Genomic DNA, 23,463 nt, shown 5'->3' with positions numbered 1-23,463 from the left:
ACAGGATATAGAAGAAACAGTTAAAAGGAAATAATAGTAGTGACCTACGATACAAGCTACAAAAGCATATTTGAAGAAATAAAACACATTGTATCAAAAATCATGCGCCGATGATCCAATTTAAGAACAATTTCAGAGACAAATGGGTGAAAGTAATAAGGGCAGTCAAGTGCCACACACTTCTATCATAATGATGTTCGACAACTCACCAGATATGGAAAGAAGACAGTTGTTCATGACATATAACCAGGTACACCGCCGAGGGAAGAGCTGCAGGTGGACACAAAGTAATCTGAGCATCTCAGAGTGCCAGAACATTTAAAACAGTCTGATTCAAAGACTGGACTATCTCACATGTATAACATTACAACTAATATACCCTGTTTTCAGAAAGTATATAGCATTATGTTAAATTACCGATTTCTAGTCTCACCTGTTCCATTGTTGTCTCATGTAGCTCATTGAGGTTTAATGTGTAGATTCCCTCTTCTGCTCCGAATATCAAATACTGGTCTGAAACGCACAAAAGAGCATTTGATCCGTGCTTAGTGAAAAGTGAAAACAACACCTGTAAAATAAACTTTGATAGTGTTTTCCTGTTGGTTACCTCTGGTGTCAGGGTTGATCCACGAAGTGGCACAGTGGATCTTGAGGGGACAGCCGTTGAACACCTTGGAGAAACACGCACCCATCTGGAAATGGGAGAAAAAGAAAGAAGTTCAAGATTATTTTTTTTTAATTTAAAGGATTCTGAGACCTTGTGATCTAAATGCCTTTAGTGAGACACTCCACACTAAAAAGTAATATTTTAACTTGCTTATGGATTCGTTTTCCATTTTTTTCCAAATGAGTAAATTCATTTCATTTAATATTTTGCACATAAAAAAACTTTTGTATAGGAACAAAAAGATCCGCAATGCCAAGAAGTCTTTACAACACTAATCCAATTAACTCAACTACATTATTTTCTCTTAAAAACAAACAAACAAAGCAAAAAAGACCCATACTTACATGGACTTTGGGTGTTGGGGGGAGACCATTACTGATTGGCTTCTAAGGAAGTGATAAACACAAACACACATTAAAAACATCAATAATAAAATGACTGGATGATATATATGAGCATAACAACCTGTATATATAAAATGTATTCTCCCAGCAGATAGTCTATAGTGCACTTAAAACATGCTTTAAATAAAAGAATTGTAGCTGAATTAGCTCACTAAGCTATTAGTCATAGTTTGAAGTACACCCATCTGGTGCTTCAGTTTGACAAGTATGTAGATGAAGCTATCTAGGTGCATAACTTCTCATACAGCACTCCTCTAAACTTTCTCAAGGGTTGAACATTATGGAATTTATTTTCCCCCTGATTTATAATCCATTATTGACTTGGGAGATGCCCAAATTCCACTTCTTCTTTAAAAAACAGTGATGATCAGCAAGAGCTGCAACAGCAACAAAGGTCAGGATCCTTCACTGGCTTTGCACTGACAAGAACACTACCCAATACATTTCACCTGACTTGGCCTTTCTTCTCCACACAGTGTTATGCCGATTATTAATAATTTTAACAATGGCAGCACTCTGCATCCTCCCTCAAGACCTCTGTGGGTCCTTGAGCCACTCCTGCATGCTTACCGGAACATCCTTCTTGTCCTTCCGTATGGGGACACTAGGTGGCATGGTGGACTGCCTCTCTGCTGGGCTGGCCCTCTCGCCATTGTGGGGAGAGTTCAGCCCATTACCTACAACAACAACAACAGACACAACAGACACAACTTACTGTGTTTGAGTGACACAGGAAACAGAGAGAGCGGGTAAGAGACAGAGAGACTGTGTGTGCGCATGTGAAGCTTTGAAAACAAAGAAAGCCAAAATAAACATGACGCATCTACAAAAACACTTGATTTAATGAGAACAATTTAATTTATAAGACTAAAGACAGCAAGGAGTGTTAATATTAAAGAGTAAACAAAAACAAGCTATTGGGAGCAGAGAGGGGGGGGAGGAGGGAAGGAGCAGGCCAGCAGGAAGAAAACAGAGGATCAAATATGGTCATGATCGAGGGGGAGTGTGAATGCACCACAAACTGCAGTCAATTATTGATCAGTTTCTCTCCTTTACTACCCCAGCGAGTAACCAGCGAATGACAGGTAGTTAACGGCAAAACCATTTGAGCTACGCACGAATGTTGCTTCCTGTCGTGATTAGAGCCATAACCATATCGTCAAAGACAGTTCAACTTTCACCTGAGCATGACTGTGCAATTCTACACTATGCTTTCAATCTACTGAACTGTTATTATTTCCAAAACACCATGGTTAATATATCTACCATATACTGCTTATTAAATGTAACACTTTACTGTAAAAGCTTCCAAAGCGCAATCAAAAAACTAGAGAAATAAACTTAAAAATATGCAGGATCTACATTCTCTGTGCAAAATCAAAAAGGCAAAAATAATATCCAAAGAAGCATATCCCTGTCCTGAGATTAGGTCATAGGTGGCAGCAAATTTTAATTGCTCAACTTATCCACTTCCAAGTCAGAGTAACACTATATAACACAATAATAAAAAAAAAAATCAGAGCATGACTGAGATACCCGAAATGCTCAACAACAATGCAAACATTTAAAAGGCACACTAGAATGGGGATTTAGTCACTTGCCTAAAGTATAAAACGGGATTACAAACTTTTATAAAATTTGGCATTTCTGTTACTGTTTAATAAGTTCAGTTATAATTTGGCATCTGTAAACTCGTATAAAGAAACATGAAACAGCAAATTTAACTAAAAAACACTTCATTGTCAGAATGTCTACAACGACATATTAGGGCCACTAAAGGCCAAAAAAGGGGGGGGGAAAGAATAATTGGAGGACAATGAAGGGCTTAATATTCTGAGAGTTAAGAAACTACTTTGAGATTAAAATTGGAAACTTAAAATGTAAAAAAATAAATAAGTTATATTTGAGCTTTTGGGATCCATGCCTCACGTGAAAATCTAACAACACAACAGCTCATTTTCATGAAAACCTTTAACCTCCACTGACCCTAATAGGCCGCTTTTAGAAAGTGAGAGCTGACAATGCACAGAATAATTTTTTGTTAAAAGAATCAAAACTGGACCAGTCAGCCAGGACTATGTTTTCTCCTCTTCCTTTGTCCTAAGAAGCGAGGGGGAGTGGTTTAGCAGCATTTGATTGTTTGGATCACTGGATTGGATGAACCAATCAGTCTTCACAAAAATGACTTTAGAGACAAACAATCATGTTGAGCGTGAGCTGATGAACGGAAGAAACAAAGCAAATAAAAACTTTAAAAAAAGCATTACTGTTAATGGAATCATGGAACAAATAAATCAGACTACAAGGAAAGACTAATGGAAGACCACACAACCAATCGCAGGGGACGACAGGGTCTGCGGACACTACCCAGCTACCAAATCAGCTGCTCTTACTCTCTTTCTTTTCCTCCTGTTTTTCCTGCTCCTCTTTCACCTCCTTGAGAACCTCCCATGCCTCCTCCAGCTCCTCCTCTGTGTGAGGCGTGTGGAGCCACTCCCAGAAATGCCTAAAGCTCCCATCATCCTCTGTGGCAGAGTTTTCGACGTCTTTGAGCTTCGGGCTCTCGTTACCTAGGCTACTGCGGCGGTGGGGCGGCAGCTTCGGGGGCGGGGGACGCGGGGGGACATAGGAGGCGGGCTTGGCGGGGCTTGGCGTCTCTGGCACTGGGCAGCGCTTGATGGTCCCTCCCCCTCCACCGTCATCTTCACTGTGTGAGTGGCTGTCGTCGTGTTTTTGATCCGTCTGATTATGGGGTGAGGAGATGGATTTGGGCTTAAGAAGAAGAAGAAGAAGAAAAAGATTGTATAAGAAATCAGTTACTTATTACATATTCTGAGCACTAAAATTGCTACTAGTTCAAAAATTCTGCTAACTACAGACACGGTTTTTCCTACCTTAGGAGGAAGTGGGGGTGGGACCCTTGGCCTCATGATGGTGCTTGATTTACTGAAGAATAAGAGGGAAAAATCTGTGACAAGATACTCAAGACAGCTGCCGTTTTTTACAACCAGGAAATATATGGGAAACAATAAATATATGTTAGAATGTTAGCACTGAAGCTATGGTTTGACTTGCCATTTTTAAGCCATTTATAAGCTAAGTTATTACATTCAACGCATAATTACAATCCAGAGTTTTTCTTAAAAAAACAAACAAAAAAACCCCAAACCCAACTATGCTGGCATTAGGTATTTTCTGTTCTGCAGCAGTTTGCCCTCTAGTGGTTGTTTTTGTGTATTTTTTTTACTCTGTAAGATCGAGCCAGAGGCAGTTTCACCTCCATTAATCTGTTGCCATCCATGCCTTCACAAGCTGATAAACGGCATCATCTGTGAGTAATATTGTTTGTTATCACTGAGACAACTTGTGTGCATTATTATTTGTTGTGAAGGCGTGATATAGTTTGTAGTTAGAATTTAATTTGAATGCATGTATAACCTAAGCTAGTGAGGTTAAGCTAGCTCATATGTCATGTGGTTTCTTTAACGTTTTGATCATGAGTGTGATTTCATTTGATGTTTTATTCGGGCACTCACTAAGCAGATAAATATTGTGCTCATATTTTTGAATATGTGTTTGTTATACTGTATATTGAGGCAACATTTTTATTGGTTTATTTCTGGTTTTGTCAACAGTTTCACACTTTTTCCTTATTAAATCATCCAACTCAACACATTGGCCTGTTCCCTGGATTTTGATTAGGAGAGTGTTTAGCTGTCTGTATAGCTGAGTCTACGTTCACGAGGACAACGCTTAGTGAGGACAGAACAGTGAAAAGATGAATCATCACATCAAGCTTTGAAGGAATCTCGGCAGCCTATTTCTTCGCCACCAGTAACCACTAAGTAGAAGAAAAACATCAAAGAGGCTACGTTCGCTTCTTCTGTATCTTTTTACGGGATTTGAAGACCCATTCACCTGCCTGTATTAAACGATGTCCAGCTCAAACCCTATTGACGCCGATATTCAGAGCCTGGAGGTTAGGTCAGAGTGTGCTGCCTCAGCTGCATTTTCCAAGCAAAGTTCAAATAAATCTTCAGCTAGTGCCGCTGCTGCTAAAGCTCGTGCAAAGGCGGAAGCTGCACGCACACGAGCAGCCTATGCAAAACGTCAAATAGACATGCAAGTGGAGAAAGCACGCATAGAGGCTACATTGAATGCACTAAAAGAAGAGTGTGAAGCTGAGGCTGCCTCAGCAGAGGCTCAAGTGTTTGAGGCTGCTGCGGATTTAGACAACTGTGACCTTGGGAGTAAAGCCAGTCATGCTCAAGCAACGAAGCAGTCATTACAGCGAACTGGTGAGTTCATCCAAGCACATTTCTCTTCAGGGCAGAGTTATGCTTTAGCTCAAAATGAGAAAGAAACACAGGCTGCTGCTTCTGTACCACAACACAGACACCTCCCAGATATCAAAGTTCATTGCGTCAGTCGTGACACACAACAGCCGTATCCTTCTGCTTGCTCGGCTGAAGGCCTGCACCCAGGCAACCAGAGAAAGAATCGCCCTGACCCTCTGCCTTTTAACACAGATAGAGATGTCCCCTCCATGCACACACATCGCTGCACAGACTCAACAAACCAACTTCCACCCCGCTCACCACTGGAGGCTCAAGGTGTATCTGAGTTAGCTGTATATCTGGCGCGTCGAGACCTTGTCACAGCTGGACTAAAAGTGTTTGATAACCAGCCTGCTAGTTATCTGTCATGGAAATCTAGCTTTGTTAACGCTGTGGAGAGACTTAGCCTCAAACCTAGTGAAGAACTGGACCTGCTCATTAAGTGGCTTGGTGGGGAGTCGCTACACCACGCCAAGAGGATAAGGGCAGTTTATGTCAACAATCCATTCATGGGTTTGAACATGCTTTGGCGAAGGCTGGACAAGTGTTATGGCTCTCCAGAGGCCATTGAAGCTTCTCTCTTCGATAGATTGAACCACTTCCCAAAGCTTTCAAATAGAGATCACCAGAAGCTTCAAGAACTCGGAGACCTGCTCCTAGAGATCGAAGCTGCTAAGCAAGAGGGATATTTGCCAGGGCTCAGCTTCCTAGACACTGCAAGGGGAATAAACCCTATAGCGGAGAAACTGCCCCACAATGTCCAAGAACAGTGGATAACTCAGGGGTCTCGCTATAAGAGGGAGCACCAAGTTCCATATCCCCCTTTCTCATTTTTTGTGGACTTCGTGTATAACCATGCAGAGATGAGAAATGATCCTAGCTTTGCTTTTGCTAACTTCAGTTCAGCTGTGTTCAAAGGTGACGGATCCTTCTCCAAACAATGGAAATCCAAACCTCCTTTATCCGTAAGTAAAACTGAGGTAGGAAACCCCCCCACCTCTCAGTCCTCCAAAGGACTCACCGTTGATCTAGACAGAGAGTGTCCTCTCCACAAGAAACCTCACTCCCTCAGGAAATGCAGAGGCTTTCGAGAAAGACCACTTGCAGAGCGAAGACGCTTCCTGGTGGAGCACTCCATATGTTTTAAATGTTGTGCTTCAGCAACTCACCAAGCTAAAGAGTGTAAAGCTGACACCCACTGCTCTGAGTGTGACAGCGACCGGCACATTGCAGCACTCCATCCTGGACCGGCACCTTGGGCTCCAAGTTCCAGACCACCTTCTGCAGAGCATGGTGGGGAGCCTACCGAGTGTGTCACTGACATAGCAGCCTCTTCATGCACAGCCGTGTGTGGTCAGGGTCTTAAAGGTAAATCATGTCCCAAAATCTGTCTGGTCAGTGTGTATCCCAAGGGTCGCCCAGACCAAAAGGTGAGGACATACGTGATGCTGGATGACCAAAGCAATGTGTCGCTAGCCAGATCAGCATTCTTTGACATGTTTGACATCCAGGGTGAGGCTTCCCCCTATACCCTCAAAACATGCTCAGGAATCACCGAGACTGCTGGAAGAAGGGCCTCTGGATTTATGGTGGAGTCAGCTGATGGACAGTTGCACTTATCATTGCCGACTCTTATTGAGTGCAACCTGATTCCCAATAATAGGGACGAAATCCCTACTCCAGAAGCCGCCCAAAGCCACAAGCATCTCAGGTGTATTGCTGACAGGATCCCTCCTCTTGATGCGTCAGCTGAGATACTTTTGTTACTTGGGAGGGACATCATCAGAGTTCACAAAGTGCGCAGTCAGCGTAACGGCCGTCACAACGAACCTTATGCCCAACAAGTGGACCTGGGTTGGGTAATAGTCGGTGACGTCTGTCTCGGTGGGGCTCACCGGCCGACTGTCAACACATTCAAGACCAATGTCCTTGAGAATGGACGACCAAGCTACTTCAAGCCTTGTGAGAACAGGATCATCTGCAAAGAAAAGTTCATAGAGGAACAGCTAATATCCCCTGACACACTGACTTCCAGTCGGCCAAGCTTAGGTGAGCTGGTCTTCAGCCATTCAAAAGAGGATGATAAGCTGGCACCCTCCATCGAAGATGAAATCTTCCTCCAGATCATGAACAAGGAGTTCAAGAAAGATGATTCCAACAGCTGGGTGGCTCCCCTGCCATTTCGTAGTCCAAGACCACGTTTACCAAATAATCGAGAGCAAGCCCTCAGCCGACTGATGTCACTTCGCCGTACCTTGAATAGGAAACCGGAGATGAAACATCATTTCATAGATTTCATGGAGGATATTTTCAAAAATGGACACGCTGAGCCAGCTCCTCCACCAGAGCCTGACAAAGAGTATTGGTATTTACCTTCCTTTGGTGTCTATCACCCCCAGAAACCGGGAAAAATAAGGATCGTCTTTGATTCAAGCGCACAGTTCAAAGGCATCTCATTGAATGATGTGCTCTTACAAGGCCCGGACCTCAACAACACCCTAATTGGGGTTCTCATGCGTTTCAGAATGGACCCAGTGGCTGTGATGACAGACATTCAACAGATGTTCCACAGTTTCCTAGTGAGGGAGGATCATCGGGACCACCTCCGATTCTTGTGGTTTCGTAACCACCAACTTGATGACAAAGTGCTGGAGTACCGCATGAGGGTTCATGTGTTTGGTAACTGTCCCTCGCCAGCTGTGGCCATTTATGGCCTGAAGAGGACGGCTATGGAGGGTGAAGAGGACTATGGACCCGAAGTGCGGAGCTTTGTGCACAGACATTTCTATGTTGATGATGGCCTGAAATCTTTCCTCGGTGCAGAAGATGCCATCAAAGTGCTGAAAGGTGCACAAGACATGCTAGCGCAATCCAACCTCAGACTACACAAGATTGTGTCTAACAGTGTTGAGGTCATGAGGGCATTTCCAGCTGAAGATCTTGCTAGCAACCTGCAAGACCTGGACGTGGGTCAGGACTCCCCTCCCATGCAGCGCAGCCTGGGTCTTGGTTGGGATCTTGCTACAGATACTCTAACTTTCCATGTGGACTGCGCAGAAAAACCCTTTACACGTCGGGGTGTGTTGTCTACTATCAACAGCTTATTTGACCCGTTGGGGTTCGCTGCTCCCTTCAGTGTTCAGGGCCGCCTCATTTTGAGAGAACTCACTACTGAGACTTGTGACTGGGATGCACCACTGCCCCGAGAAAAGCTTGAACAGTGGCAGAGGTGGTGCACATCTCTTCAAGACCTAAGAGAGTTGAAGATCCCAAGGGCCTACACAATGGTCCCACTCTCCACAGCTCAGAGCAAGGAGATCTGTATCTTTTGTGATGCATCTACCAAAGCTATTGCTGCTGTTGCTTATCTGAGAGTCACAGATGCTGCAGGACATAGCGAAGTTGGATTCCTGTTTGGGAAAACAAAGTTGGCACCTAAGCCTGACATCACCATCCCAAGGCTTGAGCTCTGTGCAGCCGTTCTTGCAGTGGAACTGGCAGAGGTTATGTCTGCAGAGTTGGACATTCAGGTAGACGACATCAAGCTTTTCTCAGACAGTAAAGTAGTGCTTGGGTATATATTTAATGACTCTAGACGGTTCTACGTCTATGTTCATAACAGGGTACAAAGGATCAGACGTTCAACCAACAAAAGCCAATGGAACTATGTTCCTTCTGATGTCAACCCAGCTGACCAGGCAACTAGAGCGATTCCAGCTAACCAGCTTGCAGCTTCCTCCTGGTTGTCTGGACCAGCCTTTCTTGTAGACAAGCAACATTGTCACTTAAAACAGGAAGCTTTCAGCCTAGTTGAACCCGCAACAGATGTGGAACTACGTCCAGAAGTAGTGACTTGTGCCACAAATTTGTCATTTCAGCTGGGCAGTAAACGCTTTGAGCGATTTTCAAGTTGGAGGTCACTCACCAGAGCTATTGCCAGGCTCTGCCACATTGCTTACTCCTTTACAAGGGCAGCAAAAGAAGGTCCTTGCCACAGTTGGCACAACTGCAAGCTGCTTTTCAGTCCAGACCAGCTGCATCATGCAAGGATCAGAATTCTTCTTGCTGTCCAAAGGCAGGTCTATTCAGAAGAAATACACTGCTTACAAAAGGGAGGTCAGGTCCCTAAACAGTGCTCTCTCAGCAAGCTTTGTCCTTTCATTGATTCTGAAGGTCTTCTCCGCGTCGGAGGACGACTGAAAAAGTCACAGCTCACAGCAGAAGAGGGTCAGCCAGTTATCATGCCTGGTAAACATCATGTTACCTCCTTGCTTATCAGACACTGCCATGAACAAGTCTGCCATCAAGGACGACACTTGACGGAAGGCGCTTTGAGGAGTGCTGGTTTCTGGATTGTTGGAGGAAGACGGTCTGTCAGCAGTTTGGTCTACAACTGTGTGACATGTCGAAGATTGCGTGGGAGAGAGGAGGAGCAGATAATGGCAGACCTGCCTGCTGATCGCTTGAGTACAGATCCTCCGTTCACCTTTGTTGTAATATCTTCAGACGTCAGTGGCATCAGGTTCAAAGCTTGGCCAACACATTCTGGGAGAGGTGGAAAAGGGAGTACCTCAGTAGTCTACAAGGTCGAAAGAAATGGAGAACGGAGAGACCTAATCTCATGGACGGAGACGTTGTTCTAATGAAAGACAATTCACTGAAGAGACATGACTGGCCCACAGGACTGATCACAAGGACTTTTCCAAGTGACGATGGGAAGGTCAGGAAGGTCGAGGTGAAAGTTTTCAGAGACAGTGTTCCAAAACTTTACTTAAGGCCAGTGTCTGAAGTTATACTCCTGTTGCAGAGAAACTCTGTCAAGTGATGTGCAGTTTGACATCCTGGGGATGTCAGGTGGGGAGTATGCTGGCATTAGGTATTTTCTGTTCTGCAGCAGTTTGCCCTCTAGTGGTTGTTTTTGTGTATTTTTTTTACTCTGTAAGATCGAGCCAGAGGCAGTTTCACCTCCATTAATCTGTTGCCATCCATGCCTTCACAAGCTGATAAACGGCATCATCTGTGAGTAATATTGTTTGTTATCACTGAGACAACTTGTGTGCATTATTATTTGTTGTGAAGGCGTGATATAGTTTGTAGTTAGAATTTAATTTGAATGCATGTATAACCTAAGCTAGTGAGGTTAAGCTAGCTCATATGTCATGTGGTTTCTTTAACGTTTTGATCATGAGTGTGATTTCATTTGATGTTTTATTCGGGCACTCACTAAGCAGATAAATATTGTGCTCATATTTTTGAATATGTGTTTGTTATACTGTATATTGAGGCAACATTTTTATTGGTTTATTTCTGGTTTTGTCAACAGTTTCACACTTTTTCCTTATTAAATCATCCAACTCAACACATTGGCCTGTTCCCTGGATTTTGATTAGGAGAGTGTTTAGCTGTCTGTATAGCTGAGTCTACGTTCACGAGGACAACGCTTAGTGAGGACAGAACACCAACCATTTTATTGGAAATAGAAAATAAAATTGTCGGATTTGTTTTAAAAATAATCGAAAAAATATGCTGACACATTTGTGAACCCAGATCAGATGAGATGTAATATTTTGCAGGCTCACTGAATGTGAAATCAAAGGCTCAAATAACAGGTTTAACCACAGCCCAATGCCACTTACACACAAACTGATATAATAGAAAGGTCATTAAAGGTTAACCACGAAATATAAAGTAAGACAAGAACTTTAGACAACAGTAAAACAAAGAAGGGTCAGCGTGTGCAAAGCCTCTGAATGGATAGCGCTGATACTGACAAACTTAATAATATTTTAGTAAAAGTATTACTTTTAAAATTAAAATTTATGTTTAGTGTAAATAAATTAGAGTTTGTGTCTTGCTCTCATTTAAAGCACCTCTTAAAATCTTTTTTTTTTAAGGAAAAGAAATAGAAGAGTAATTGCAATTATGCCTTCCGACCAGCACAATTTCAGAGACTTTATCCATGACATTTTATAAATGTTGTAGTTAAGTTATGGACAAGAACCAATCACAGCACACAAATCAGAATGGAGAGAGGCTGGGAGCCAATCACAGTGAAAAATGAAGATGGGGGTACCAAGAAAAGAAGTTGCAGTATTTAAGCTGAGTGGGAGACACAGAAAAAGATTACCCCCCCTTAAAGAAGCTTAAAGTGTAAACTTTATCAGTACAAAACTAATCTGTGACTGACATAGTTTACACATTCACTTAAGGTGGTAAGCCACGCATGGGTGCAGTACGCATAAAAGCATCTCTAAAGAAAGCCGGAAGAAAGCAGCTCTCTTAGAATGCACTGATGCTAAACACAAGGCTGGTGATAAGGACTATGCAATCAGATTATGACCAAAATATGGAAGCCCGTTTCCACCACTAAAAAAAAAATAAAAAAGTATCCACAACTCTAAATTTCGAGTTATTTTCCCTTATCAACTCGAAATTCTGAGAAAAGTAACTTGAGTAAATTTCGAGTTAGCTCTACCAATCAGTAATCTACATGAATGATGTCATTTTCTTGTACCTGGAAGGATATGGCACAGAGGAATGCGCAGTCAAAACCGTATCGCAACAAACTGGTGCTTTTGAGAGTACGTTTGCTGATAGTAACGCCATGTGATTCAGCTAACAGCACAAGGATTTCATCATTTGTGAAGCCACGTTGAAAATACTCAGCAATTTGTGCATTCATGACTTACTTACTGGTAGCTTAGCTGTAGCATTTGTAGCTGAGGGCTTCAGCTTCCGGGTAACAAGGAAATGATGTCATTCACGTAGATTACTGCTTGGCAGTGCTACTTTTCTTGAAATATCAAGTTAATAAGTCAAAATTTCGAGTTATGGATACTTTTTTTTTTTTTTACCAAAAAACACCAACAAAGCTGAAATCATAACTTTAAAACTTTAAAATGCTGGATGTGCAAAAGGGAATTTATTTGCAACTGAAATTATTTTAAGATGCTTGAAAAGAAACAAAATCTATTCGAATTTTTGATACCTACACTAAAGATTTTCAAAATTTAGTGTCTATGTAATCCAAATGCTCCTAACTTTAACTTTTACTCAGTAACTAAGTTGATTTGGGGACCATCCGTTGGTCGTCAAGTCTGGATGTGAAGGCTTAAGCTGAGTGTTTTCGTGATCAGCAACAGTTTGTGTTCTCAAACTAAACTGGAGACTGAGAAACCAACGGATACTGTACGCTCACTGGCTACAGACTTGTCAATGACAAGCACACCCAAGTTTATCATCCTTTCTCACACTAAAATGCTAATGAATTAACATCATACTTAATCAATAAAACTTAATAACGCTTCATCAAGTCCCCAGTTTAATTAATGTCTAACGTCTCAAAGCAAAGGAGTCAAAAGTGTTATTTTTCCATAGATTTGTATAAAACTGGAAGCCCTTTTTGGAACCAGAACAGTCCCAGCAGAGTGCAGGTTCAAGTCGTTTCTGCATCGGCTACACCAGGGGTAGGCAACTCCAGGCCTCGAGTGCCAGTGTCCTGCAGGTTTTAGATATCACCCTGGGTCAGCACACCTGAATCAAATGATTAGTTCATTCCCAGGCCTCTGGAGTTCTTCATGACATGTTGAGGAGGAACTTTAGCCATTTGAATCAGCTGCGTTGGATGAAGGACACATCTAAAACCTGCCGGGCACCGGCACTCGAGGCCTGGAGTTGCCCACCCCTCGGCTACACTTTCTCTATATTGTTTACATAGAGTCTGAGGGACTAAATATTTTTGTTCCTTTGTCTGGAGGAAATTTCCTTTTTTGTTTGGCTAGAAGATTTTGTTTTTTATCGCTCTTAAACACCTTAAAAAAAACCTTGAGAGAAAAAAAAAAAACCCTCCCCCCCACCACAACAGAAACTACAAAAGCTAGAAACTGCTACAGCACAACAGGTTGCAGCCACTTTAGGAATTCAGGTTATTTTCATTTGTGCAATCACAGCACTGTGTGTTGTGGATATGACTTGAAGGGAAAATCCTATAATATAAAGCACAAAAGGCCTCTCTGACGGTGGTGGAAAATATCTGTCTAGAAAAAAGGGGGGGGAAAAAGACTCTGGCCTGCCGCAGACATTTGGCTTTTACACTGAGGGGAGAGGCTGGATGCCAGATCTCCAGTTTTATAGAGGCAAGATAAGACAGAAGGCAGTGTGATCTCACACACTCATACACACACAGAGCAAGAAGGAACACAGATGGCGAAGCCAGTGAAGAACAAAACAAGACAACGGCACACAAGAGGACAAGGTCATGAGCATCAGTTATCTAAAGAATGAAACTGAACTCAGGCTCAACGATCCATATAGATCATGTCAAATCTTTAGCTATAAAGTGTATTTTAATGCTGTGTTGTTTGCGTGACACCTACACTTCTCCATTTATTACATTTCTACTACTGAAAGAATATATGAGGAAATATCAATAGCCTCTTGGTGAACATTTAGGGTTAGGGTTACTGTTAGTAGCTTTAAGAAAGCGTGGACAACACACAGGCAGCAGGCACACACACACAAACAGGTGGCGTATGTGGCGTGATGGTGGGGTGTGCTCCATAAAGATGTGTGGATGAAACTGGCAAAGGTAGGAAGCCTTAACTCCTTGTCTTCCTTCTCAGTCTTTCCTCTGAAACAAGTGAGGGAAAGATGGGAAAAGAAGAATTTGGAGAGGCTTCCAGTTCTAAGACTGAGAGGGAACTTACTGAGTGTGAGTTTCATCATCATCTGCACCATCATCATCCTCATCCTCATCATCCCCTAAGTGTGCCACATGGCCCCTGGGAGAGGAGGTGAAGACAGGAAGGGGGGCGGGGAAAGAAAGGACAAAGGAGGAGTGGGAGAGGGGGCATAAGGAGGAGTGATCAGGGAAGAAAGGGAGCAAGCAAAGGAGATAGGGGATGACAACAGAAGGCAGAGGCAGAAGAGGACAGAGGAAGAAGGGGGAAGGGGAGGGAAAGCTGAGTGAAGCTTGGTTCACAAACTACTTCTGAACTCCTGACCCTGTGCAGATCTGAAAGGACTGAATAGGTTCAAATAAAAGCATGACCCAATTTTTACTGCGATCCACAAAAATCAGCAAAATGACTCATCTGAACAACCAAGAGAAACGGTCTGAGGACTAATTACTTCCACAACCAGACACTTTCAAACCCAGCGGTCCAGTTTGAACCATTAAGTCCTTATAGATCTACACACGTCAACAGTAAGCGTAACCTTTTAAATCATATTATATATTATATTATATCAAATTCTCAAATACTGGTAAAAGTCCTTTCATTATCCCAAGGACAGAGAAACCCGGCCTTTGTTTGAAACTCTCTCTATCCTAATGTTTTACATATCAGGAGATAATAAAAATAATTTGGCCCTTAGCATGTCTTAAAAATGGGTAAATATAACCTCTGATGAACAACAACACATAACATATTAAACCATGTCATAATTTTAATACAAAATACCAAAGCAGCATGTGAAGGACTAAGTACGCCGTTACTGCTTCCACAACAATTAAAAGAGTGTAGATACCAGGTGCTACTAATTAAATGCACTTGAATATATGATGATAAGCAAGCATGAGCACCTTCAAAAAAGTAAACGTTTAAAAGCTTGCTAATCGTCCCAGGAGTGGATGCAGGTTCACCCAAAGCTCAGATCATGCAAGGCTCGGAGAAACTGCAAGAAACCCCAAGAGCTTCACCTCAGGTTCTACAGCACTCAGCCTGCATGTTAAACATCAAAAGTTCATAACACTACAATCAGGAAAAGACTGCTCAAGTGTTGCTTGTTTGAAAATGTTACCAGGAGAAAACCTCTTCTTTCTCCTGGCAAAAAACCCTCCAAAACAAAAACATGGCAGTACAGCTTAGGTTTGCAAATTTGCATCTGAACAAACCACAAGACATTCCAACCAATTTTCTTTGGACAGGTGGGACCAAAGTGTAGATGTCTGGCCATAATGCACAGTTCTACATTTGAAGAGATAAAAACAAAAAAAAAGAAACACATGACTTCAACGTAACGCATAAAAACTTCCATGCCCAATGATGACCTGGGCTTATTTTGCAGCCAGAGGACCCGGGCATCTTGCAGTCATTGATCCAACCATGAACTCATTGGTATGCCAAAGGATTGTAGAATCAAATATGGTAAAGCTTGGCCACAATTAGGTAAAAAAAAACAGGACAGTGATCCCAAGCACAGAAGCATGACTAAAAAACAAAATCAAGGTGTTGCAATGACCTAGTGAAAGTCCAATCCTGACTGAAAAGCTGTGGTAGAACCTTAAGATAATAATATGAACTTAACAATGGCCACAATGATGTGAGACACTGATGAAGTCATACAGAAAACAACTGCTTCAAGTTATTGGTGGTAAAGGTGGCTCCAGATGCGGTTTACTTAGTGTTTCACGCACTTCCTCTGGTTTCGTCTTAGTTTTTGTTAAATAAATAATGACACATCATACATCACGTGTTGCTGTTCATCAATTTAAAACATCTGATAAGGTTATTTTTCATATTTATTTAACGTGACTATACATGTAAAAACCTCAAAGATGTTAAGTAACCCTTTGATCAATAAAGGAGCCAAAAAGACAGAAAACCTGGACGTGTTAAGTTCCAAGTAAAGCCACAACATTTTGTAGCCTTAGATGTTTTAGCCTAGAGACAATAATGCTAACATGTTCCTGCAGCAAAGCAACCATCCAGCAGACCTGCTATTAAGATTTGCTGTTTAACATCTAAGGGAAATATTTAAGACAACTTTGTACCTGATGCCTAATAATGTACAAGCTAATCTAGAGTTCAGTGAAACACATTTTTCATATCAGACTTACTCACCAAAAGTAGCAAAGCACATAAATAGCAATCATTATCTTTTGAGCAGTGAAGAGGAATTTCTCCATAGAAAATGAAACCCAGTGGCTAAAACTCTATGTCCATATGTGTGACTGCACATGTTTGTTGGTGTGTGCGTGCATGTGTGTGTGAGAGCCATGCTCTGCAGGAAGCTTCTATGAAGCGCAGCCATTTCCTAATGAGAACAAAGCAAGAAGCAAGCCTGAGAGGAAATAAAACCCAGCAGAATCCAAAACGCCGAGAGCAGTGAGACAGCCTGAAGTAATTACTATAGCATTAGTTGCATGTGATTGGCCTCATTAGTCCTGCCGTTAAACAATGATTGGCTCATGGGTAGGCGTGGTTAGAGCACCAGCAGATCCAAGACACTGAACGTGGACGCCAAAGTGGAGTAAACTCACCTCTGCTGCAGCTCCTCCTCCACCGATTTGAGAAGACTCCTGTTTGACAAGTCGGAAAAGCACAAATGACAGAATAAAAAGAAAGACAAAAGTACCCAGGTTTTGATTTTGTGTATCGAGAATAAAATCTTAGTCCTTCCCAGTCTAGAGGACATTCTGCTGTGCTTATCTGAACCTCAGCTTTCTGCTTACAATGCATGCTTGTGAGCAGAAAGCTGCATACAGACAGTGTCATAAAGTTGGCACAGACTTTGAAATGCACAACAGAAAATCTCTTCACATTCCAAGTCTTCTTATTGTCTACATCCTCGCTCAATCTAGACATTAAAAATTTAAAAAATAAAATAAAATAAAATGAAGGATAGCTGCAACTGACAATGAAATGAAAGAAGAGAATCCAGGGGGAGGTAAATGTTTAAAAACAGAAAATAAACAAGCCAGACTTACTTGTTTCCTCCCAAAAAACGCGATGAATCTTGACCGTATTCCAGCTGCAAATCCTACAAGACAAATTAGATTACAACTGTGACATAACCCTTCATAAATAGTTCATTTATACATATATTAACAGGTGCTGTAGATCTTGGCCAACTGAGGCAGTAAACCACGTTTAAAGTTGTGGCCATCACTGAAGCCCTTTTCAGTTGCCAAATGACTGCAGACGCTGCCACTGTAGCAGCTGTGGTGACCGTTACAGCAGCCTGCTGGAAATCATACCCACAATAAGAAGCTCTTTCACCTGAAGTATAATTCATAACCACAGACATTCACAGATGTATATGGTGAGCATATGGGTATTTATAGTTATACAGAGCTGACACTTGCTGAACTCACATTGTGGTCCAATACTACATATATTAATCATCGGGCGTTAGCCACAAAACAAGTCTGGCATTTGACACATTTAGGAAAAGGACCAATAATTAGGTGCACACCAAGTAACTAATTTCAATGTCATCATTAAACAATGATGAAAAGAAACATTATCATCCTACTCATCCTGCTAATTTTTGCTAGTACTGGCTTCACAGATAGAACACAGAAGTTGTTTCCAAAAAGTGGTTCCCTGTCGTTTGGGCTTGTGAAACCCTAAAATTTTGCATTATGGTCTCATGCACTGACTTGTTGTTGAGTCAATGACTTATTTTCTAGATGAAACAAGTTCCTTTTAGGTCACAAACAGGTGAAAACATGCACTATTTCACAAAACAGTTGAGGGAAAGACAGAAAATGTAACATGCTGTCGGTTACTGAAGTTACCAGCTATGAATTAACCCAGAAACCCAAACTCCACTAAAATCCAATCCAAGAAATACAGGACAGTAGATACGTTAATCATTTTTATTAACTATCATTAAATAGGTTTCACTAATGTAAAATATTGTAGTGCGGTGGTTGTGATGTGCTCCTTGTCCTTTCGATTGAACATTCTGTTACTACTGTTGACTGCAGTTACAGTATTTTTGTATTTGGAAACATGACTAAACGAAAAGGTTTTATCTTCCAAATGCATTCAACACCTCTAAAGGAGGCATATAATGTTAAAATTGGATTTTCTCAATTCATTATCTTTGTCAAAATAGTCACAGTAACAAGATAGAAATAAGTCTCTCTGCAATATCTAGACAGCAGTACTTCTATTGGTCAAGTTTATCTAAAGCTTTGCTCTTTTGTGTTGACTTCTTGGGTAAAATGACAAAAAACACAAATGTATGACAGAGTCTGAAGCCATAACTTTACAGAAGCATGCACAAAGAGCAACTACAAACGTATTTCTAATATTATTATATGTCATTACTAACATATTTGTTTTCTAAATCAATCAAACAATCAATACACATTTTTAGTGACACCTAGGGCTGTGCGATATGACCAAAATCTCATATCCCGATATAAGACATCTATCGTCACGATAACAATATAAATCACAAAAATGTAACATTTTCTGTAAATTCTGTGAATCTCGTGCAGCTCGTTTTGCGGGAAGTGTTTCCAGCTGCGCGTCATGTAGCTGGAGTCGAGTGTTTTAACCGATGCATGAAACTGTACATTTTTAGACATAAGTTTAACGGCCGCCGTTTTCTTTGTGAGTATTTATTACACGGCGTGCTGCGGGGAAAAGCCTGTTCTAACGTTTGAGTCTAAGGTTTATTTTTTTTAGCACCTGGCGGCTCTTTTTTGCTTCTCATCCATAAATACTCTGCATACTCTTTCACGTGATTCAGTTTATTTTGAAAAGTCTCAACAGGATCTTGAGCTTTATTGTGAAAGGTTTATATGGAACATAAACAAGCGGACACGAGATGGTGTTACCGTCGTTGTTGCTAACCACAACGCATAAAAACAGGCGCTTGTCCGTCCGTAGTGTGGTTATATTAAATATAAGAGAAAGAGAGAAAGAAGAAATGAATATAGCCACTACAGTGACCGTCAAAAGGATGAAAAAATATTGCCGTAAACAGTTTATTTTGCAACACCACGAAACAAACGATAGCGTAAAATGAAACGATAGACGTTTTTATATCGTCATCCGATATATATCGTTATATCGAACAGCCCTAGTGACACCCCTAATACAAAGTATCTGTAGTACAGTAAAGTACACCAGTAACTCTTTGGAGCAGTTATCAGATACATTGGTGGACGCCTAAGTGACTCGCAAACCGTGGATTGGGAACCAATGTTTTAGATAACTTTGGTAAGAAAAGTGTTATGTTGTCATAAAGCACATTTGAGAGTGTGCGGGCTAATAAAGAATCAGCTGTGCAGATTTTATGATTCTGCAGGCTGACAATAAATTCAGCACTATGACAACGGTCCTGAATTTAAATCAACTAATGAAATTCTGGTTGGATATCGGTGACATAAAAACCACAATGTGAATGCAGCATCTTGTCAGAGAAATATTTTTGAATGTTACGCCTGAAAGCAAAAAGCATGCAAGAGGAAATGCGCACTCCAGATGAGCAGACACAAAACACCAATGCTACAAAGAAACTACAAAGAAACACGCATACTAACAGACAAAAAACAAAGCAAAAAACAAGGCCTCGCTACTCTGGTTAACTACAAGAGGTTAGAAAAACATAAGCAACACTTTACAAATGAGAGAAGCGCATTCTGTGGAAACATCAGAAATATGGAAAAGAAATATTGAGTACCATAGAACACACATTAAAAGTGTATGTGCTAATAAATTTGAGCAGACATGCCTTTTATATATTTTAAATCTCCTTTAGATGTCCTTGAGCAAGGCACTGCACCACTACCAGCCTTTAGAGCTGCAGCTCCACTGCTGAACCTGATATATCTTCCTCTATATTAAAGCCTTTCTTGAAGTAAGTCTTACGACTTGGCAGGTATCTTGGCAGTCATTTTGAAGCACTTTAGAACAAACTTTTAATTCAGTGGTTACTGACACATAAAAACTGCATGTACAGAAGTCCAGTTAAATCTGATTTTAAAAGGAGAAAATACTAGAAAAGTTAGCCAACTTTCCCCAAAATATGCTTTTCCCCCCTGAAAGCTACCCTTCTGTCACAATTCTTCAATACATCTCAACTAGACATTTGCTGAGTAACATGCCTCTCCACTGTAGTGTCCCTCCCTGTGTTTATACCTCTGTGTGCCAATCTGTGTGTTTTATGCATATATAAGAACAACAACAACAACAATAGCACTAACGACTCTAATCACTATGACAACTACAACACCAGCTCGTGAGGCAAAAGCTGAAGCTGGAAACAGAAGATAAAGATGGGCAGTAACAGACGGGTGGACTAGAAGAGATGGATCAACAATGTGAAATAACAAATATACAGGTTGGACATCGAGCAGCCGAGAGATTCAGAGCTCTGAAAAAGGACAAAAGTAGGACAAGGACTCATCCTTCAGAGTTTAAGAATGAGCAAGATGGAGAGAAAAAATTAAATTATATTTTAAATAAAGCATGACGTTAAAAATTGACAGACTGAAAATAAATGGGCCAACAGCTGGAGAGATGGAGAGGCTGAAACAAAGAGAGACTAAAGGTGTACTACCAGATTAGATCTTGCTGTATAGTAGAGCTCCTCAACACAGTCCAGATAGGGCTCAGAATCACACTGGTCAGCAAGACAGAGCGAGAGAGACCTCAGTTAATACATTAACCTGTCCTGGACTAATAATGGTGGGGAACAGGTAGGAATGGTGATATGGAGGGAAGGGATGACTTGTGAAAAATGAGTTTGGGTTAAAGCTGTGTCCACACTGGAAATGATTCGCTCGTCGCACATCACTTTCAAGCTGGTGGCTCATCGCTTTTAGACATTCCAGGTTCCGGTTGTCTAAGTTACTCTCTATAGTTTACTACCAGGTCATATGTCAGTCAAGGGTATTCTTCAGTCACTTGCCTGGAAGTTGGGAACAGTTTATCTTGTGTCCCGCCCACTTCAACTCAGCAAGAGTTAAGTTGTCTTTATTTGCTTCAAGTCGCCAAATGTCATTCTATTTCTATGGGTCACTATGAATCACTTCCAGTGTGTACGTAGCTTAAGGCCATTTTTATTTAGTTTTTAATAGGTGCTTGACTTGGCAAGAAAAGGATAGAGTATATTTGAATAATAATCTCAAGAGAGGAGGAGACAGATGTGAGTTTAAAACATAGATGGAGGTTTGGAATGGAGAGAAAATAATAAACTGTGCTACAACAGCATATATGTGAGCCTACAAAATATAAAGTTAATAAGGGTATAATATGGGTACTTTTCATAACATTCTACATACAAATTAAACAACTAATGGTAGCCAGCTGTATTCTGGGTAGTATTTCCACACATGCATTTCTCACTCATCATGGGTATAGATGTCCTGGTACGTTTAGGCTATTAACATTTTCTTTGAATCATGCTGCTAAAGTGTAATTTAAATGAGTTCTTCCAATTTTGACAAGAAAAATGGTCAAATATTCAGCCAGAAGACGGTTGATGGATACCAAAAGGTCTGACTTGCTAAGGGACATTTATCCAAATATTAGTGGGTGTGTATGTATACTTTAGAACCTGTGTGGATTAAAGAAATCCAAAAATATTTCAAACTTGTGCACTCAATCCTTGCTTTGTTAAGTTATTAAAGACATATGCTGTACAATCATTTCATCCTGGAAAGAGAACAGTTCATGTTAAAAGCCAGAATTTACCAAGTTATTCAAGCCCATGATGAGTGTCCGTAAACTTGTGATCAGCGTTTTAGAGGTACTTTCTGTTACTATGGGTCTGTTTGATTTTTGGCCACTATTGCAAAAAAAGAGAGAAAAAAAAATACTTGCACAGAGTCTCTTTTGATCAAAATATTATAATATGAATGCTAAAACAGCATGGCAGTCCTCACTGGATGGATCTTGGAGCTACAAGCTAAAAGCTAAAATCTACACATGTCACAAGACAAATGTAATGCAAGCTGCCAGAGTTCCCTTGAAAAGAGAGTAGAAATTTAATGGACAGATGAATGATTGTTGATAAAAGATGAATTACAGATCATATGAGGTTAATATGATAGCATTAATCTAAATTTATAGATCAAAAGATAAAGAGACGACAAAATAAAGGTTTGGTTAGATTTTTTGGTGAACTATCAAAGACAACTTTAAGAGGGTGGGGACAGTGGAAGACGTGCAAGAAAGGACAAAAAGGTGAAAAGGAAGTCGGGGAGCAACATATACTGGGAAAAAATATCAAGAAATCATAGCTCAGCCAAAGATTTTTTTAAAGAACCTATGCTAACTTTTTGACCAAAACTGAGCATAATCTGACCAAGATAAATTACAAATTTTATGCAAATGAAAGCCAAGAACACGACTTTTATTCTACTGAGTTCTGTCCAACCAGTAGTGAAAGAAAGCTACTACTGACAAATCATACCTGTGTTTGTCAAACAGCAATAACAAGAGGTCTACAGTTACAACTTCATTAAAATGAATCCATAGAGCTGTTTATCCAGCTGGGTTGTGTATTTTAAGCTACTGCAATAACACTGTTCAGCCACAGCCTTCAGGGTTTGGTGAATCCCAAAACATTCCAGATCAAATTGGACTTTTAATTCCTCCAGCAAGCACAAGATCCACCAGGGACTACTCTCTTTACGATATATTCACAACAGCCTGCTGGTTACTGTAAATCTGATTTTATATGCAACTGGGCATTAGATTTCTGCCAATTCTGTTGTTATACCCATATAATAATTAGCGAAACATGCCATTCCTAAACCTTAGAATATTTAACTAGGATTGGTTCAACACGGACAGAGAAAAACATAGATTGGTGGAGGTGCCATGTGTGATTAGGTGAGGGACAGCCAAGTTGGTACTGGTTAATTAACAACCACACAAATCTCATCTCATTCGCACACATACAAACATAATGTGATCAACTCACCGGTTCATGATGAGGTTGTGTCTCCTTTTCCAAAAGACTATCAAACTTCACTTGATCGACTGAGAGAGGCAAAATAAGAGAGAGGGGAGGATGGGAGAAAGGGAATATCATGAGGTAGGGAGATATATATACTGAGTAAGTTTATTGAAGAAGGAGGAAAAAGATACTAAAGACATTGTATTTGTTCACATTGACCTTTTGTAGCAACTCACATTTCATCTCGGACAGTGTTTTTCCTTCTCTGGTGCTCCTGCTGGTGGAGCGGATACGATAAGGAACCGGGGACTATCAGGAAATAAAAAGAAGAGCAGACAGTGTCAAAGCTGCTCTGGACACTCGGTGTAGTGGTTTGCACTAGATTTGGAAAGATCACAATAGGTTT

The 23,463-nt window shown here is 40.9% G+C and overlaps 1 protein-coding gene across 10 annotated transcripts in view; it reads right to left on the bottom strand.

Annotated features, from left to right (window-relative positions):
• LOC308388274 (mitogen-activated protein kinase kinase kinase kinase 3-like) overlaps positions 1 to 23,463 on the bottom strand; it is a gene marked incomplete at its 3' end in the record, with an annotated part of 53,475 nt that overhangs the window by 7,941 nt on the left and 22,071 nt on the right. For 3 of the 10 annotated variants that reach the window (XM_080868876.1, XM_080868880.1, XM_080868881.1), the window contains exons 13-25: positions 23,294 to 23,366; positions 23,082 to 23,140; positions 20,712 to 20,774; positions 17,119 to 17,171; positions 16,672 to 16,710; positions 14,114 to 14,188; positions 3,966 to 4,017; positions 3,465 to 3,843; positions 1,642 to 1,748; positions 1,012 to 1,053; positions 608 to 692; positions 434 to 513; positions 210 to 270 (exon numbers count right to left, since the gene is read on the bottom strand). In XM_080868876.1, the coding sequence (XP_080725002.1) occupies positions 210 to 270; positions 434 to 513; positions 608 to 692; positions 1,012 to 1,053; positions 1,642 to 1,748; positions 3,465 to 3,843; positions 3,966 to 4,017; positions 14,114 to 14,188; positions 16,672 to 16,710; positions 17,119 to 17,171; positions 20,712 to 20,774; positions 23,082 to 23,140; positions 23,294 to 23,366 (1,168 nt within the window). The remainder of the gene's footprint in view (positions 1 to 209; positions 271 to 433; positions 514 to 607; positions 693 to 1,011; positions 1,054 to 1,641; positions 1,749 to 3,464; positions 3,844 to 3,965; positions 4,018 to 14,113; positions 14,189 to 16,671; positions 16,711 to 17,118; positions 17,172 to 20,711; positions 20,775 to 23,081; positions 23,141 to 23,293; positions 23,367 to 23,463) is intronic. The other 7 variants (XM_080868883.1, XM_080868884.1, XM_080868878.1 and 4 more) reach the window with 5 other exon arrangements.

This window comes from Rhamphochromis sp. 'chilingali', assembly GCF_963969265.1.
Source record: "Rhamphochromis sp. 'chilingali' genome assembly, chromosome: 20".
Classification (NCBI taxonomy): domain Eukaryota; kingdom Metazoa; phylum Chordata; class Actinopteri; order Cichliformes; family Cichlidae; genus Rhamphochromis; species Rhamphochromis sp. 'chilingali'.
Note: the sequence above shows the minus strand (reverse complement) of the source record. Positions and strands in the feature narration are given on the sequence as shown.